This window comes from Somniosus microcephalus, chromosome 20 (assembly GCF_052327205.1).
Source record: "Somniosus microcephalus isolate GS21.2 chromosome 20, FLI_Smic_1.0, whole genome shotgun sequence".
NCBI classification, from domain to species: domain Eukaryota; kingdom Metazoa; phylum Chordata; class Chondrichthyes; order Squaliformes; family Somniosidae; genus Somniosus; species Somniosus microcephalus.
Genome location: NC_141006.1, coordinates 74,216,642 through 74,236,019, shown reverse-complemented (window position 1 = coordinate 74,236,019; position 19,378 = coordinate 74,216,642). Strand labels below are relative to the sequence as shown.

The 19,378-nt window shown below is 45.8% G+C and overlaps 1 protein-coding gene across 4 annotated transcripts in view; it reads right to left on the bottom strand.

Moving 5' to 3' along the window:
* The window catches only part of LOC147103430 (sestrin-2-like), a 74,083-nt gene that overhangs the window by 15,114 nt on the left and 39,591 nt on the right, over positions 1 to 19,378 (bottom strand). For 3 of the 4 annotated variants that reach the window (XM_085963014.1, XM_085963012.1, XM_085963013.1), the window contains exon 3: positions 3,048 to 3,113. In XM_085963014.1, coding sequence (XP_085819140.1) covers positions 3,048 to 3,113 — 66 coding nt within the window. Of the gene's footprint in view, positions 1 to 3,047; positions 3,114 to 15,382; positions 15,652 to 19,378 lie in introns of those variants that run through there. The other variant, XM_085963015.1, reaches the window with a different exon arrangement.

The window sequence follows — 19,378 nt, the reverse complement described above, 5'->3', positions numbered from 1 at the left end:
AGCCAGCTGTAAAACTTAGACAACTGCACATTTGGGTCGCTGCATATTCCCAACTAATCAACTATTACTCATTCTATTATATAAAGTATGCAGTTGCACATTTAAAATCTCACTGAAATTAAATCATAGACTGATTATGCACCATCTACAAGATGCACTGCAGCAACTCGCCAAGGCTTCTTCGGCAGCACCTCCTAAACCCACAACCTCTAACCACCTAGAAGGACAAGGGCAGCAGGCACATGGGAACACCACCACCTCCAAGTTCCCCTGCAAGTCACACACCATCCTAACTTGGAAATATATCGGGCCGTTCCTTCATCGTTGCTGGGTCAAAATCCTGGAACTCCCTCCCTAACAGCACAGTGGGAGCACCTTCACCACACGGACTGCAGCGGTTCAAGGGCAATAAATGCTGGTCTTGCCAGCTACACGCATCCATGAATGAATAAAAAAAACCATGACTGCTACTACCATAACTGCTTCATTCTCACTAAGCAGGATAAGTAAACAATATCCCCATGAAAATGAACAGACACCAAACTGTAGGAGTTAGAAGACATAAGCAAAACAAATCAAGAATTGAGAGATCAGAAGCTATCCACAGTCCTAGTCTGCAATGAGTTAGGACACTACAGTTGATCTCAGTACTGAGCTAGGAAGGGTGACCCTCCTGATCACCATGCCTTGACCTTGCTGGTTCAGTGGGCAGCACTCCAAGTCAGAAGGTTGTGGGTTCAAGTCCCACCTCTAGGGACTGGAGCACAAAAATCTAGGCTGACACTCCTGTGCAATGCTGAGGGAGCGCTGCACCGTCAGAGGAGCAGTCTTTCACATGAGATGTTAAACCGAGGCCCCGTCTGCTCTCAGGTGGACGAAAAAGTGCCATAGGATCTTTTACAAAGAGCAGGAGGGTTATCCCCAGTGTCCTGGCCAATATTTTTATCTCAATCACAAACAGATTACCTGGTCATTATCACATTGCGGCTTGTGGGAGCTTGCTGTGCGCAAATTGGCTGCCACGTTTCCTACATTAAAATAGCAACTACACTGCAAAAAGTACTTCATTGGCTGTAAAGCGCTATATAAAACACAAGTCTCTTTTAGTATCTGCCACTGCTTCAATACAAGTGCTGTTCATCTCACATGCAGGATGTAAAAGAGAGTTTTGCTGTCAGTATCCCCAACAATTCACTTCAAATGTAATACAAAATTTATTACATTTTTGCCACAGCCCATACTTAAATAAAAATGGACATGGATGCCATTGGGGAAAATAAGTGATTATGGACTTCCTCCTTCTCCAGCTCAGAAAGCTCATGTGTCCTACTGGGAACAGAACAAGGATTCTGGGGGGGGGGGGGGGGGGGGGGGTGGTGTGCAGGTGCATAGAGCAAATAAAAGTATATATTCTTAAACTAAGGCTGGACTGAACTCCTAGGTGGTGTCCAATGATATGCAAATATTAAACAAGGGCTGAATGTAAACAACTCCTCAGCTGATGCAATGCTGAGCTACGATTAGATCACTTGTTTACTGAAGTTTCTCGGCTGTGCAACACATGTTGGATATAGAATTTTCTGAACAACTTGCAGAGATGAGAATTTACAAAAAAGGGAACAGAAAGCCCCGGTGTGTCTGTTATTTAGATGCTGCACAGGAACGCTCCGCTCAGGAAAGAACTGCAAGTAACTCGGGCCCAAATTTCCACTTAGATGCACGTTTGATATGCAAAACTGGCAGCATAATATTTTCAGCTTTTATCTCCTAATTAAATCATGATTTTGCTGGCTGCAATAATCTCCCCACTCTTGAATTCCTCCCTCCCTCTCCAAAGCTGCAAGTGCAGCCATTTAACAAATGATTAAATAAAAAAGGAAGTTTGGGATTTTAACAAGAGCACTGAACATATTTTGGGAAGTGATTGGAAAGAGTTTCTGGATGGTCTGATCCACAGCGCTTCAATCTGATGATGGATTCCCCTGTTTATCTTGAAATCTGGTGGTGAATTTGCTAGAGTGCAAATACTACTGTGTGCCTTCTATTTCCAATGCAATCAGTACCCTCCCCTGCCCAAGGACCACCAGGCAAAACCTCAGTAGCTCAAGACCTTCAATTTAGGTGGCCGTTTCCACAGTGCTGAATCTACTCATTTATTCTGCAAAATAAGTTCGGCGACAGTACAAAAATCGCACACATGCAGTTAATGCTGCCGGTCTGGCCAAGATCATTCCTGGTGTCATGACGAAGTCAGCAAAGCTCAACAACGTTGGAAGCACGTTGAGGCCAGTTATGGGCAGGCAGAGGCGGCTAGTCCACCAATGGCCAGCCTCAAACAGCAACCCAACAAATCTTGGTGTAAGTGGTTTAGAAGTGACAGCCTAGGCAGTTTCAGCTGGAGGTACCAAGCGAAACCTCTACCCGGTTTTGGGGGGGGGGGGGGGGGGGGTGTTGCCTTTGAATGTGGGGCTGCATAGATTGGCTCAGGCAGGTAAATGTACAACTTGTAGAGGTGTCTGACACAGGGTTGAGGGTGTGGGATGCACTAGCAGAGTTTATGATTGAAGCACAGGCCATATCTAATCTGTTCTTAAATGTTGACAAGTGTCTGCGACAAATGAGGGAACAGAAAGGTACGTGGATTCAAATTATGCTGATAAAGTTAAACATCAATACAAACTGGTTGGGCCGAACAACCTGCTTCCATGATGCAATTTCTATGCAATAGAGAAGAGTCTTGAGCAACTCTGAACTTAGCTGAAAACTTCCTTTTGAAATAAAGACGGAATTAAATCATATGTTAATTCAACTTCCTCACTGCCCTACAAAATAACTTGCAGTAAATTCTCAACTAGGAGAGCAGTATGGTTTATAAAAGCAGAAGTTAACAAAAATAAGCTTGGTTCTTAAAAACAGAAAAAGTCAACGACGTGTACTATAAATTAGAACAAAATTAATAAAGAAACATTATTGCACTGACAACCACAATCAGCTTTTCAATAAAATCACAAATCTCAGGTTAAACTCAAATTCAAGAATTCACATACCTCTTTGACGGGAATGAAGGAACTCGGCCCCTGACCTAATGGGCGAGGTATTTTAACTCTTCGATCCTAAAAAAATACAAGGCGCGGTTAGAGCTTGTACCACATCATTCAGTTAAGTGAGCACATTTACAATAGCAAAATACTGCGGATGCTGGAAATCCGAAACAGAAAACGCTGGAAACACTCAGGCCAGGCAACATCCGGAGAGAGAAAGGAGAGTCAATGTTTCAGGTCGAAGAGTCTTGACGAAGGATCTTCAACTTGAAACATTTAAAATACAAGTCTTTAAAAATGTTCTAGATGAGAAGTCTTGTTAGAACTGTATTCTTACAATAGGTATTACAGCACAGGCTCAATGGACCAACTGGTCTCTACATGTCCTGTATGTTTCTATGTTATCATACACAAGGTACATGGATACAGAGGTATGCCGGTACACTCAAACACATGCACACCAACAACTCACCATCTTCAGCAGATGCCAATCACCGTTCAGAAAGTGAACAGAAAGGAAGGAATAGCTTCTGAAGCACACAGTATTCCATCAGATTCGACTGCCTTCCAAGAACAGAATTCACTTGCTGAGCAGCAAGTGATTGCTCACCAGCTCACACCCAGATGCATGCATCAATCTTCCTGTTTATTACATCAGGCAGGATGCCTCGCCTCTGTCTCACCAGTGCTAATACACTGGAAAAAAAACTAATTGTAACATGCCCTTGCATTCCATCACAGAATCATTCAGTTAAGTATTCGAGACAGCACTTTTTTTTTTTTTTTAAAAAAAGGAAACATGGCTCCATTGTAAGATTTCAGTGTGTAGGGATATTTGAATAAAATGCCTGTTTGGCCAGACAGTAAATTTAAATACATCAGAACAGTTCCTCCCAATTAACAACAGAAAATGTTGGAAAAACTCAAGCAGGCCAGACAACATCCGTGGAGAGAAAGAGTCAATGTTTCAGGTCGAAACCCTTAGTCAGGACTGAGAGAAAGGCAGGAAATGAAACAAAAGGCAGTTTGGGGGCTGGGAAATGGGGGAGGGGATGAAAGAAGAGACATTAAGAGATATTCAAGGTGAGACGAGACAGTAATAGGACAGGTAAAGAAACAGACAATGGCTCTAGATGAAGTGTGAAATGCGCTGGCAGAGAGAGAGACAGCTGCCGTGTGGGAGAGAGAAAAAAGTCACAAAAGTGTGGATAAAAAATATAATTGGGGCAGAGGTTATGATCTGAAGTTGTTGAACTCGAGTCCGGAAGGCTGTAAAGTGCCTAATCGGATGAGGTGCTGTTCAGAGTTTACGGTGAGCTTCCGTGGAACAATGCAAGAGGCCGCGGACGGTGAGGTCCGAGTGGGAATGGAATGGTGAATTGCAATGACAGGCGACCGGAAGCTCGGGGTCACCCTTACGGACTGAACGCAAGTTCCTCCCAATTACTCAGTTGGAAAATAAAATTCTCAATTCTTTGTTGGATGAGATGCTAAACTGAGGTCCCCCATCTGCCCTCAGGTGGACATAAAAGATCCCAGGGCACTATTTTGAAGAGCAGGGGAGTTCTCCCGGGGCCAATATTTAATCCCTCAATCAACATCACAACACAGATTATCTGGTCATTATCACATTGCTGTTTGTGGGAGCTTGTTGTGTGCAAATTGCTGGTTGCGTTTCCCACATTACAATAGTGACTACACTGCAATAAAGTACATCATTGACTGTAAAGTGCTTTGGGACATCCTGAAATTATGAAAGGCGCTATATTAGAAATCGGACTAGTCACCTTTCTTGAAGACGGTCACAATTACGGCGTCTGAGATCCCCTGGCATGCTCTCCTCCTCCCAGATAAGAGAAATGTGAGTTCATGAATTCGCGCCAGCAGTGCTTCTCCGCTATGCTTTAGTGCCTCGGCGGGGATTCCATCTGCTCCCGAGGCCTTGTTCTTCAGTTGTCGGATGGCCTTTTCAACCTCATGCCAGGCTGGGGTTGTGCTGAGATGGTGGCGGGTAGCATGCTGTGGGATGGAGTCGAGGACACTCGTGTTGAAGACAAAGTCGTGGTTAAGGAGATCTTCGAAGTGCTCCTTCCAGCGGGCAGTGACTACTTCCCTGTCCTTGATGAGTACCTCTCCGTTCTTGGCCTGCAGTGGGGAAGGGCCTTGGGTGCTTGGGCCGTAGATGGTCTTGACTGCGCTAAAGAATCCCGGCACTAAGCTCATGGTCTACAGGGCAGCAGTGATACCTGCCCTGCTGTATGCCTCAGACATGGACCATGTACAGCAGGCACCTCAAAGCACTGGAGAGGCACCAACGCTGCCTCCGCAAGATCCTGCAAATCCATTGGCAGGATAGGTGCACCAACGTCAGTGTTCTTGCTCAGGCCAACATCGAAGCTCTGACCACGCTCAATCAGCTCCGATGGACGGGTCACATTGTCCGCATGCCCGATAAGAGACTCCCAAAACAAGCGCTCTACTCGGAGCTCCAGCACGGCAAGAGAGCCCCAGGTGGGCAGAGGAAATGCTTAAAGGACACCCTCAAAACCTCCTTGAAAAAGTGTAACATCCCCACCGACACCTGGGAATCCCTGGCCCAAGACCGCACAAAGTGGAGGAGAAGCATCTGGGAAGGCGTAGAACACCGAGACTCTCGCCGGGAGCAAGCGGAAGCCAAGTGCAGGCAGCGCACGTCAACCCAAGCACCCCACCTGTGACAGAGACTGTAGGTCCCGCATTGGACTCAGTCAGCTGAGAACTCATTTTTAATGTGGAAGCAAGTCATCCTCGGGAGAGAGTGTATTACAGGAAACTTTGATATCCGGCACTGACAGGACCAAGCTGTTACCGATCTATCAAAACTGCCGGACATACAAAGTTAATGTTGAAGCATATGGAGGTTTTCATCTCCGTATCTGACAAACTGTTGCTTAGCAACAGCTTCTAAAGAGGCAGCTGCAAGCATCTGTAGCTGAAGCTGTTGCTATAGCTACAGACCTTGCAGTGGCTGACTGGGGAAAAAAATCTAAAAAAAACTCAGAAAACGGCTCTGGATTTTTGCCATTAGATAGAGTATTCCGGACATACAACCTCTGGATAAACCAAAGTTTCCTGTAGAAAGAACTTGCACTTCTATGCACACTGCCATGTTTGAAGCTTTGCCAGGAGGTGGAAGTCTCATCATCTGGTGCTGAAGTGGGTCTTCACTGTGGGCAGAGGGGTAACTACATGGAACCCACTCAGTGGTTTCAAGACCGGAGCCCTCATTTGCTTCTACACCTCGATGTTCCAGAGCGTCTCTCAAAGATCAGGTGATAGTGAAATTCAAGCAGAGCTGACAGAACTAGACAACACAGCAACAGAAGAATACAGAATGAGAAAAAAAAGAACCTTTAAATAAAAATAATGAAAATGGAGTCAGCATTTGAAAAATTTAGGGTCAAAGTACAAAAAGGTAAATAGCAATGAAAAGAAAGCACGAGTATAAGAGCTCCACTTTAAATGTTACCAAAGCAATTAAGCCATTCTAACGGCCTCATCACAGTACAGGTAGACTATCCTTTATCCGAAAACCTCGGGACCAGCCGTGTTTCGGTTTTCGGAAAATTTTGGGTCCGCGGGGGTCCGCAGTCGTGGCTTGTCCGTCGCTGCTAGCCTGGAATGCAATGAAGTTCCGCATTTCCACCAACAGGTCGTCGTGCTCGGTCGGAACAGGGGCCGGCACTGCCGTGGGCTCAGAGCTCTCGAGCCTTTGGAAGTGTGTCGGGGGGGGGTCGTGCGCACGACTTACGCTGACCGAAAAAACCTTCGGTTTTTAGAGGGTTTCGGCTTTCGGAAGTTCGGATAAAGGGTAGTCTACCTGTAATTGCATCGTCACCACTGAACACCAAGGGCAGTTATAATCTGGGTTAGCTCCTAGTCTCCAAGTACTTTTCTCCACCACACTCTGCCTTAAACAAAGGAACTGTGCGAAAATCAATGACTTCTGAAGTTTGAATCTAGTCATTATGAAAGACGACATATTTCTACAGCGCCTTTCACGACCACTGGACGTCCCAAAGCGCTTTACAGCCAATGAAGTACTTTTTTGAAGTATAGTCACGGTTGTAATGTAGGAAATGCAGCCAATTTGAGCACAGCAAGCTCCCACAAACAGCGATGTGATAATGACCAGATAATGTTAGTGATGTTGACTGAGGGATAAATCTTGGCCATGACACCAGGGAGATCTCCCGTGTTCTTTGAAATAGTGCCGTGGGATCTCTTATGTCCACCTGAGGGGGACAGACGGGGCCTCCGTTTAATATCTCATCCAAAAGACGGCATCTCTGACAGTGCAGCACTCCCTCAGCACCGCACTGGGAGTGTCGGCCTGGATTTTTGTGCTCAAGTCCCTAGAGGGGGGACTTGAACCCACAACCTTCTGACTCAAATGAGTGATACCCAGAGCCACAACCGAGCACAACTAACACATGAATATTGAGTGAAAAAGTTCCCCTCTCGCCCCTGGAATTGGGCAATGCAGCTTTGCACAAAAAGCAGCATCAACATTTATCCAACACCCAACTGCGACAGAAGTGCAAAATTAATGAGCAAAATATCATGCCTGCTTTTTAGTTTGGTGCCAGACAGCTTGCACATCTCGGGAGCATTTGCTTCAATCACCCTATGCACTGGTAATCTCCAGTTGTTAGTAGGCAAATGAAGCAGCTGCTTTAAAAAACTGTATAGGCAGACACTTGGGGCAAACATTGTTCTGCAGAAACATTTATTGAAGCTGCATAAATGAACTTTTAAAACATGATAAATAAAAAAACAGAAAATGTTGGAAACAGATCAGCAACTAGAGGGGGGAAACGAAACTGTTCTTTCCCTCCCTTTACTGAAGCGGTGTATGTGATCGGTTTTGTACAAAGCGGACAGTGACCGATCTGTAAATGCAGCAATTTTTTTTGCGAGGACAGAGGCAGTAGGACAAGGGGCGGAAATAGTTCCTGCAAGTTGTTTCAATAACCACCTTCAGCTTTTCCTGAACATGCCGAGTCCAAATGCAAAAAAAAAAAAGTAGGCAATGCCACAACTACTCTAGTCCAAAGTTGGGTTAATTTACTGTGCCTTTTCGTAGGGGACGACTGGGAATGCGCACCAACGCTCCCGCCGAGCGGCATGCATGCACGGCCCGTGCAGTAATCTGCCAAGTTCCCGCACAGGCCGTCGTAAGCTTTTACATTGGAAATACCGCCGCAAGTGCGCAGAAATTTAAAAAGGGACCACGCAGAACAGAGTGCAACCTGCAGGGAACGTTTGTGTTGACCTTAAAAATGGGTTTCTTGCCAAGTTGGAGTAAAGGCAACCCGCACCATTGGGACTCCATTGCCCAGTGACTGAACAGAAGAACTGAAGACCAAGTCGACCCCAAGGTTGAATAAATATGGTCTCAATGTGCAAACTGGAGAATTTACCCATGACACAAAACGGTCTTCAGGTACTTTTACACTATAGGAAGGCAGGCGACTAGGAGATTCTCGCACCATTTGACTGGCCTCCAGTAGCTGCCAATATCCGACACCCATGGAAGTCTAGGATTCAGTCACGGTGGTAAAGGTGCTGGTTTTAGTAATGCCAGCACAGGGAGCCAATCCAAGTTATACTGCCGTGCCTTCAGCTGCCAAGGCCCGCAGCTCTGGAATTCCCTCCCTAAACCTCTCTGCCTCTCTCCTCCTTTAAGATGCTCCTTAAAACCTACCTTTGACCAAGCTTTTGGTCATCTGCCCTGATATGTCTGTCAAATTTTGTTTGATTATGTGCCTGTGGAGCACTGTGGGACATTTTACCAAGTTAAAGGCGCTATATAAATGCAGGTTGTGGATTCTTTGTCTGCTCCCTCCCCCATTCTCTTTGAATCAGCGGCTCACACTGGGATACAGTTCACAGGCACTGGCCACCCTCCTGTAGCTCACCCAAGTGGCCATTCTTCATGCACGAGCCTTGCAATTCAATCAACAGTGGAGGTCAACAAGAGAGAGTTAAACCCACTCGATACACAAGTCTTTCTAGCAGTGGTCCTTGGAGAGCAAACGAGAGAGAGAGTGTGAACATCCTGGTCGATTTCCACAACCCCCACCCAAATCACCACCACATCAAAAAGGGTCAGAGAGGCCAAGTATAAAGCCACAATTGCAGAGAGAGATGGCCAGTTCAGTATGGCCCAAGGATTGGACTAAATTATCCAGGCCTACTCTGCCTTGCCAGCCGTGGCTCAGTAGGCAGCACTCACCCCTCGAGTCTGAAGGTTGTGGGTTCAAGCCCCACTCGAGACGGAGGCACAAAAATCTAGCCCGACACTGTAGAGGGAGGGCTGCACAGTCAGAGGTACCGTCTTTCAGATGAGACGTTAAACCGAGGTTCTGTCTGCTCTCAGGTGGACATAGAAGATCCCATGGCCACTATTGCAAAGAGCAGGAGAGTTCTCCCTGGTGTCCTGGCCAAGATTTATCCCTCAACCAACATCACTAAAAACCAAGATTATCTGGTCATTATCACCTTGCTGTTTGTGGGAGCTTGCTGTGTGCAAACTGGCTGCCACAATTCCTACATTACAACAGTGACTACACTTCAAAAAGTACCTCATTGGCTGTAAAGTGCTTGGGAAGTCCCGTGGTTGTAAAAGGTGCTATAGAAATGCAGGTCTTTCTTTGCACTGCATCTTTACTCACTAATCCATCAAGGAACAGTAGCTTTGGGAGATGGATTGATCAACAGAAGGTTGACTCCAAAAAAGTATCATGCTACAATTGGACTTATGGAATGGGTTTGGAGATGCCAGCTTGCAATGGTCAAATCTTTATATTACTCAGACAGACAAGTAGAAACCTTGCAAGTGCTGCCCCAAATCTGGAACCATGCCAGGGATGTGTACTTACACATTTCAAAAAGCGAGTGTTTTAACACAGCAACAGGACACTAGTCCAAAAATGCTCAGCATCACTTGGCAGGTCTGTCATCAATGGACCCCATGGTGGCTGAGGAAGGAGAGGAAAGTTCAGGAATTACTGGTAGATTAACTTCCTAACTCAAAAAAAGCCACAATGCAGGCACTGACTATCAGGCAGATAATCTTAGACAGGAAGGCAGACGGTCAAATTCAAGAATCAATGCCAAGAAATTTCACTCGTCAACTCTGCAGAAATTGCATTTGCAAACATTAAACCCAAAGGCAGTTTCGTACTCCATCAACGAGAACTTAATATATCAAACAGTGCAGAGGTTTCAAATATAGCTTGGAAACAATCTGCGAGTTTACTGCTTGATCAGAAACTTTAAATGGCAGTGAGTGGGTGTTGTACTGGATTGTTAAAAGATTTTTATCTTGAAACATTCAGGCTTTGTATTCTGTACAACTGACATCTTTCAGTTTCATTAAACGTTCAACATTTAAAATTTTTATTGTCCAAGTGGCTTTGGTATTATTTCAAATCCCCCCAGATTAAATTAGGAAGGCAATATTTATTTCTACATCTCTTCCTTCCCCCACCCCCAATTCTCTTGCTGAAAATCAAGTGTATTTGATTCAAGCAAAAAAATACAAATTAAAAAAGGCCCAACTTGCCCCATTTACATTGGCCAGCAACTGGAAGTGGACTCCTTCCTCCAACAGCACAAGCTCTAGGAAGGTAGCCCCTCAAATGGTCCACAAGAACTTGAACAATGTGGTTTTACACAAGACAAGAAGAAATAGGAGTCGGCCATTTGGTCCTTTGAGGCTGCTCCACCATTCAATAAGATCATGGCTGATCTTTGACTGCAACTCCACTTTCCCACACCATCCCCAGATCCATCGATCTCAGCCTTGAATATGCTCAATGACTCAGCATCCACAGCCCTCTGGGGTAGAGAATTCCAAAGACTCACAACCCTGAGTGAAGAAATTCCTCCTCACCCCAGTCCTAAATGGCTGACCCCTTATCCTGAGACTGTGACCCCTCGTTCTAGACACTTCAGCCAGGGGAGTCATCAGTATCTACCCGGTCAAGCTCCTTTAGAATTTTAGACATTTCCAATGAGATCACCTCAAACTTCTAAACTAGGGAATATAGGCCTGGTCTACTCAATCTCATTAGGACAATCCTTCCATCCCAGGAATCAGTGCACCAGGCTGGAATTATACTGAAGTCTGTGTTGAGCTCGAGCAGTAGGCCCATGGCCACTTGGCTTTAGTGTTGTAATGAACAATGGCGTTATACAGCCACTTCCAGTGTCTGTGTCAACTGAAAAAAGATTCACTGATGCAGAGTAAACTTTGAAAACACCGGTTTAATAATTTCATCACATCAGTACGGCTCAGTTAGAACTCTTGCCTCAAAAGTAATCAGGTCATGGGTTCTAACTCCACTGCAGGATTGCAGCAAACAATCTAGGCCAACAGATTCAGTGCAGTACTGAGCGAGTGCTGCAATGTCATAGGCGCGGTGCCAGAAATGTCAAGTCCTCATCAGCCAGTGCTGGTGGTTCAGTTTCTCACCTACCAGATTCTACCCTCAAACCACTAAAATTGATTAACTAGTCATTCATTTGAGATCTACATAGGCAATTGCCCTTCAAAGTGATGCATTTTTATATATGGTCTTCAGGTCCCTCAAATGTTGTAAAAAAACTTTATTGAAGGTTACTTTCTCTCAAGAGCAGGCTCTTATCAGGTTTATAATGAAATTGAAAAAAGTGTACAGGAAACTTTGGTATCCGGCACCGACATGGTGCTGGGTGATTACAAATTCCAGATGACGGAGGGGGTTATCTACCGAGGCTATTTAACAAAAAAAAAGTTTTAAAAATCTAGAAATGTGCAGTATACAGTAATTGGACTCCCGACAGCACCAAGCCGCCGAGTAGTGGCAGTTTGGAGAACTACCCCCACTGACTAACTCGGTCACCGCGGGAGACTCGGACACATTGCCGATTATTGAGGTGTTGTTTTCGGAGTATGAATTTTGCCGGTTGAGAGAGAATTCCGGATAGGTGCCGTTTAAATGAGGGTTTCCTGTATTACCGTGCCAAAAAAAGTAGCAAGAGCTTCTGGAGTTAAATCTACTAATGAGAAAACAAACAAAAAAAGTGTCTCTGAATATAGGTTACATGCACAGAAGTCAGACTGCTCTTCCCATTCAGGGGAGGGTCAAGAACCAGAAGACACAGATTTAAGGTGATTGGCAGAAGATCCAAAGGAGACGAGGAAAAAAACGTTTAATATATAAACGCAGCGAGGGGTTATGATCTGGAATGCACTGCCTGAAAAGGGCGGTGGAGGCAGATTCAATCGTGGCTTTCAAAAGGGAATTGGATAAGTACCTGAAGGAATGGCAGGACGACAGGGAAAGGGAAGTGGAACTAGCTGAAGTGCTCTTGGAGAGACAGCACAGGCTCAACAGGCCAAATGGCCTCGGACCGTGCTGTAATGGTTCCATGCTTTATGGCAGATTTCAGCAGAAGATCAAAGAATGTAGCTCAGTGAGAAAGTGGTTCCGATCACATCGAGAAGCCGGACCTGGTTATGGGACCACCAGCTTGGACTGCAGGAGCTATTCCGGTTTCCAAAGCTCAGCAAAACAAAAACAAAAAGTAGTATTTCTACTGCCTGTTACAGTTTCCTTATTTATTGCAGACACAAGTCAGATTTGGAAACATGCCCAGATAAGTTCTCAATGCATGTGTGCTGTAACATTTAAAAAAGGACATCTTAAGTTCCCCCCCCCCCACATTATGAAACTTTTTACACAGACACTTCTTGCTTACAATGCATTCCCCTTCACAAACTTCTCCGAAGCTATCCAGATATAAAAAAAGGTAAACAGAGCAGCATTAGCCCAGACAGTGCAGAGTCCAGGAAGGTCCCAGGTCCAATCACTGGTGTGTTGAAGTAGCTGGTCTCAGAAGAGCAGCGGTAGGAACACTACAATTAGATTAGATTAGATTAGATGGGGGGGGGGGGGGGGGGGGGGCAGAAGGAATGAATAAAAAAAGTGGAAGTATAAATCAAATTAGTCTTTAGTCCCATTCATTTCAAAAAAGGTACTACTCTGCTAACCCCTGCCCAATGACTAAATCCAAACAAACAAACATTCAGCTAAAAAAAAGACAAAAAGATGCTGAGCTGGCAAATTCAATGTTACCCTGAAAAGGGAGCAGTACCATTCCTACTGCTGACTGGTACCCAAGAACTATACACACACTTTCACTATGTAATTATCACAGGTATGACTCAGCTGTAAGACTCCCAAAACCTACCAACACTCTCCACTGTAGTAGATATATAGGTAAGAGACTGGAGGAGCATCAGAACCAATTGTCCCTTCAAGTGTACCAGCACTTCAGTGCACATCTTAGTTTATCATTTCCAAAAGAGATAATTTAATTGCTTTTACTTTCCAGTCTCCATTGTAACTGCACTGAATATACCAAAGACCATCAGCCAACTCCTACAAGTCAAGTTGGCTGAAGAAAGTAGTGTCAAAATTGATTCTCTTTACATTCAGCCTGCTAACCCCTGCATTAGTCTCAATTTGGACTGCGTACAGTTCTGGTCACCACATTATCGGAAAGATGTGATTGCACTAGAGAGGGTGCAGAGGAGATTTACGAGGATGTTGCCAGGGCTGGAGAATTTTAGCTATGAGGAAAGATTGGATAGGCTGGGGTTGCTTTCTTTGGAACAGGAGGCTGAGTGGAGACTTAATTGAGGTGCATAAAATTATAAGGACCTATTTCCCTTAGCAGAGGGGTCAATAATCAGTGGGCATAGATTTAAAGTAATTGGTCAAAGGATTAGAGAGTTGGAGAACTTTTTTCCACCCAGAGGGTGGCGGGGGATCTGGAACTCACTGCAGAGCAGGCTCAAGGGGCCGATTGGCCTACTCCTGCTTCATATGTCTGAAAGGATGGTAGAGGCAGAAACCCTCATCACATTTAAAAAGTACTTGGATATGCACTTGAAGTGCCGTAACCTATAAGGCTACAGACCAAGAGCTGGAAAGTGGGATTAGGCTGGAGAGATCTTTTGCCAGCAGACACCATGGGCCGAATGGCCTCCTTCTGTGCCATAAGTTTCTATGATTCAGCAGGGAGACAAAAAAAAGGTGCAGAGTTGACAAATTCAATAAGTCACTGAAAAGGAAGCAGAGAAAAATATGAGGCAGTGCATTGTGAAGCACTGGGACACAAAGTCATTGCCTCAACATATAAACAAACACAATAAAGAGGAGCATTGTTCAGACCAAGTGCTAAAACTAAAATCATTGCGTCAGAGTCAGTGAAAGTTCAAACTGTACTGCTGCAAAAGTAGCCAAGTGCCTCTCCTCTTGCTCAGGCAACTTTGGTATATGGTAATAAAATCAACTACATTATTGAGTTGTAACAGCTGTCCAGCACTCAGCAGTACAGAAGACCAAGGAATGATACTTCTGGGATCCTCTGGTCATCTCAAAACAAATAAAGGGAATGCTCCGGTGCTAGATCTGGCATTTTGAAAGTAAAATTAGCTCCATCAACTAAGTTCCCCCAACATTTTAGATTAAAAAAAAAATTAAAAACCTAGCATCTACAGTATTTTGCAAATTAAAAGACATGGTTGCAGGACAGAAGGAAGGGGGAAGGAGCTATAACCCAGGTCACTTGCACTCAGATGCGCCATAATCTTACAATTAATTTCTATCCATCACAGGTGGTGAAATGTGCTGGAATAGTACCGCCGGGAACCCAAAACTCTTGCATGAAACAACTTTGAGGGACACTCAATAAAGGCCAGGTTGTGAGGTTAGAGGTCACTTTATTAAAAAATGCTCCTCAGTTGCACATTACAATACAAAGAAATGGGGAATAACCTCAAACAATGAAACGGTGTTTAAAAAACCACAAAGAAAACTTCTCTATATTACAATATATTCTATTCTATGTACGGGCTGGAGAAGTAAATGCGCAGGAGGTTTTTTTTGTTTTTGTTTTTTTAAAGAGAGACTGGGCTTATTCGCCAAGGACAGTCGATTCCAAAAAAAATGTCTGTTTTTGAAGCAAACCACCTTAAACATTCACACAATCCTCACCACTGACAGCTCACTTCATCAATGTTACTGCTTCACTCGGCTAACACAATAAATATCAGAGCAATTCTCAATTACACAGAACTGACATATATAAAATTTGGCACAGTACAAGCTCAGAGGAGAAAAAGAAAATTGAAAGGAGAACAAGAGGAAAAAAATTGGAGCAAGAGGGGAGAGAAAGTTGAGATGAGAAAAATGTATAGACAGTGTCTGTCTCAAAAAATGAGAACTTTCCTGATTTCTCCCTACCTTAATGCGAGTCCCACAGGTGAGGCAGCCAGAGGAGAGGTGGCCAGAGGCGAGGTGGCCAGAAGTGGGGCAGCCACAGGTGAGCTGCCCACAGGCGAGGTGGCCAGAGGTGGGGCAGCCACAGGTGAGCTGCCCACAGGCGAGGTGGCCACAGGTGAAGCGGCCACAGGTGAGCTGCCCACAGGCGAGGCGTTCCCTGGCCCGGGCGCTGTTGCTGGGCGGAGCGGCGACTCTCATCCCGGAGCGCGGATACTCGGAGACACTCCGCACAGGGAGCGGGCGGGGCGACCATTCACAACTTATAGCCCGCGCCGGCCCCGCCCCCTCCCCCGGCGACCAATGGGCGCGCGGCTCTCCCTGGCCCCGCCCGCAGCAACACAATGTCCCTCCTGCAGCCTCTGCCCGGGGCTCTGCTCCACACAATGTCCCTCCTGCAGCCTCTGCCCGGGGCTCTGCTCCACACAATACAAAATAAAACTCCGGACATTCTGAAAGGGGGGTGGCGAGGACGCGACATTTCAAGACCGGGTCCGTTATGCGCACTTTGCATTCATTCATCGTGCACACTGAAATGTTTGTTATTTTCTCATGTTTCCAGAAGAATTTGCAACAAAAAAAAGTTGCACAATCCAATTTGCTAAAACTTCAGCCAATATTTTAGTTAGGTTCGAAAAAAAAGATACAAAATTGAGAACGTGCGTCACAACCCTTCAGCTCAGTTCCCCCTACAGTAAACATTTGGCTCAACCTAAATCAATCCATCGCAATCCGCTGAAGCGAAGGTTGCTGCTGTTTTCTGTGCACTGTCACTTCACAGCATCCGATAGGAGAGCGAATAAAACCCACACACTGCCTTGAGCTTCAGTCTGTAAACTGATCAGAATCACCCAGCAACCATTTCAAACCTTTTACATTTAATGCACTGTATTCTTATTCAATTGCATACAAGCATACGTGCAATTTAAAATGCAAGGCTTACTTTTTTATTTTTTAAAAAGCAAACTCCAATTCCAACCCTAGTTTAAAAATATGTACTTTTGATATCTTATTGCAAATAGTGCAGGGGGGGCATGGAATTTGTGTACATAGCTTCCCCAAAGACCAAAAAAAGACAGACAGGGTTAAAATTTCAACCAAGCAACAAGCCTCTATTTACAGCTTCTGACACTAATTGGATAAGAGCAGTTCAGCCGCTGCCAATAGGAGTTTGCGGGTGATTGGGCTGGGGGGGGGGGGGGGGGGGCAGGTGATTGCGCTGGGACTGGGGGGGGGGGGGGGAGGAGAAGAAAGAGGGCGGGGCAGGTGATTGAGCCGGGGTTGGGGAGAAAGGGGGCGGGTGATTGAGCCGGGGGTGGGGGGCACAGCGGGGGAGCCAGGGCTGGGGACGCAGCATGGATACAGCAGATACAAAGTATCGTCGTGCTGACACTTTGTATCCAAGCGGACTCGACCATCCGAATGGCCAAGGCCAGCTTCAGGCTTTTTATTGGCGCGGTCCTAAGCCAATAATGTCCCGCTGGCAACAACACTGAACAAGAACTGCTTGTTCCCCATGGATAAAAGACAGCTCCTGTTTCCACACAGACCAGCCAGTCCTAGGATCTGCATATACTGATCTCAGTGGGAGACACAATTGGTCGCTTCCTTTATGACTTGCATTTGTACATCGCCTGTCGTGACCACCAGACACCCCAAAGCTCTTCACAGCCAATGAAGTACTTTTTGAAGTGTAGTCACTGTTGTAATGTAGGAAACACAGCAGCCAATTTGCACACAGCAAGCTCCCACAAACAGCAATGTGATAATGACCAGATAATGTTTTAAGTGATGTTGATTGAGGGATAAATATTGGCCCCAGGGATAACCCCCCCCTGCTCTTATTCCAAATAGCACCATGGGATTGTTATGTCCACTTGGAGAGCAGACAGGGCCTCACTAACGTCTCATCTGAAAGACAGCACCTCAGATAGTGCAGCACTCTAGTGTCAGCCTGGATATTTGTGCTCAAGTGGAACTTGAACCCACAACCTTCTGACTCAGGAGTGCGCTATCCACCGACTGACCAAGGGTAGGATTGGGATGCCCCCCTCAGTCTTGGAGCAAGTTACCCCAGCAAGAGGTCAACACCTTTCGCAAGGGACAAGGGAAGGGGAGAAATTGGCAGAAATGAGACAGTATGGGAAACACTCAGATCAATACACATTTTAAAGAGTAAAGACAGATTGGGTCTTCATCTGAAACAGACACCCACAGACCCCTTTGGCACTCCACACACAATATCAGACTGTCGATGCTCAACCAATTCCTCACCTTCATCCTGGCCTGAACAAAAATCAGACTCTTGTCCCAGTTCCCCCACCCAAGTATGACCCTCATCTTTGCTTCCTCAAGTCAAGGAGGTGCAGACTTGAGTATATCTGGCACACAACTAGCTTAGCCATCAGCCAGTAGATCTAGCTGGACCACATCAAGCTCTACCAGGCCTCATTCAAAAGCCAAAACTGCTCACTACTATAAGATTATCCTGGCAGGCAAAGTTACTCCTGGCTTCTTGGCCATTACCAACCACCTTAAACCCCTCTCCCCTGCCTCACCCTCACATCCCAACAAGTACAAGGAGCTTGTGGATTTAGTTAGCAAGATAGAGACGATCGGTTCAGCTGCCTCTGCTGCTTCCCCCACCTTCTTTTGCCCACCAAGGCAAACCTCCAGCCAGGCCGCCCCCCCACCCAATGTCTCTAGTTTCTCTCCCATACCTTCTGAGCTCATCACACCCACCTCCCATTCTCACTGCAGACTACCCAACTTTCACTCCTGGTTCCCACGCTTTGACATTGCAAATGGTTCCCTCGCCCCTCACTGTTCCCTTCTTTCAACATTCATCAGGCCCTCTTCAAAAAAAAAAAGAGCCTACCCACAAACCCTTTGGTCTTGCAAACCATCATCCCATCTTGAACTCCTTCCTCCAGTTCTTGAACAGGTTGCCTTCCAAATCTGTCACAGCTCTGCTTGCATTCTTTCTCCCCCCACACCCCCCAGCCCTAACCCAAACACAGATGGTGGTGCAGTCACAAACACTGCAGTGTATTATCCCTCTTGGCCCCCTCTAGCCCACAATGGTCAACCACATCATCCTCCTCCAACACCTTTCCTCTGGTTTCCAATTTTGGCAAGACTGCCTTCACTTGGTTCCACTCTTACCTATCCAAGACTAGACAGAGCAGCTCTAGCAATGGTTTCTCTTCCCCACCACCCCCCCAGTCACTTCAGGAGTCACCCAAGGAGCCCATCTTCCACACAATGCCCTTTGGGGATATCGGCAGATATGGGGTTAACTTGTACAGATATGCTAATGACATGCAGCTTTGCCTCCATCATTTCTCAGCTCCTCCAGAGTCTGACTTTAGAATGCTTGCTGGACAGTCTTGGATAAAGTGCAATTTCCTCAAGCTAATCATGGCCACCTTCCACAAACCCCCTTCAAGGCCAAGATATCCTTCCTGAGGGGCAGTGACCAGGACTGAATGCAGTGCTCCAGATGGGGTCTAACCAGAGCTCTGTACAGCCAAAATAAATGCCACCCCATTTTATTCCAGCACTTGAGCAAGGCCAACATTCCATCAGCCTTTTTAATTATGTTACCTGTCCACTAGCTTAGCGATTTCTGTACTTGGTCCTCCATCTCACTTTCCCACATTAAACTCCATCTGCCACAGTTTCGTCCACTTACCTGATCCATCAATATCCCTTTGCAACTTCCTGCTCCCACCTACACTATTTACAGTGCCACCCAATTTAGCATCACCAGTAAGCTTAGATATACAACTCTATTCCTTCAGTCATTTATAGTGAAAAGCAGAGGCCCGAGTACAGATCCATTCTTCAGCAGTCCCTCGGAACCAAGGAGGACTTGCTTCTGCAATAAAAAGAGTTCAGGTGACCGATGAGTCTAATGCGGGACCTACAGTCGAACACAAGTAGGGCAGATGGTGGTTG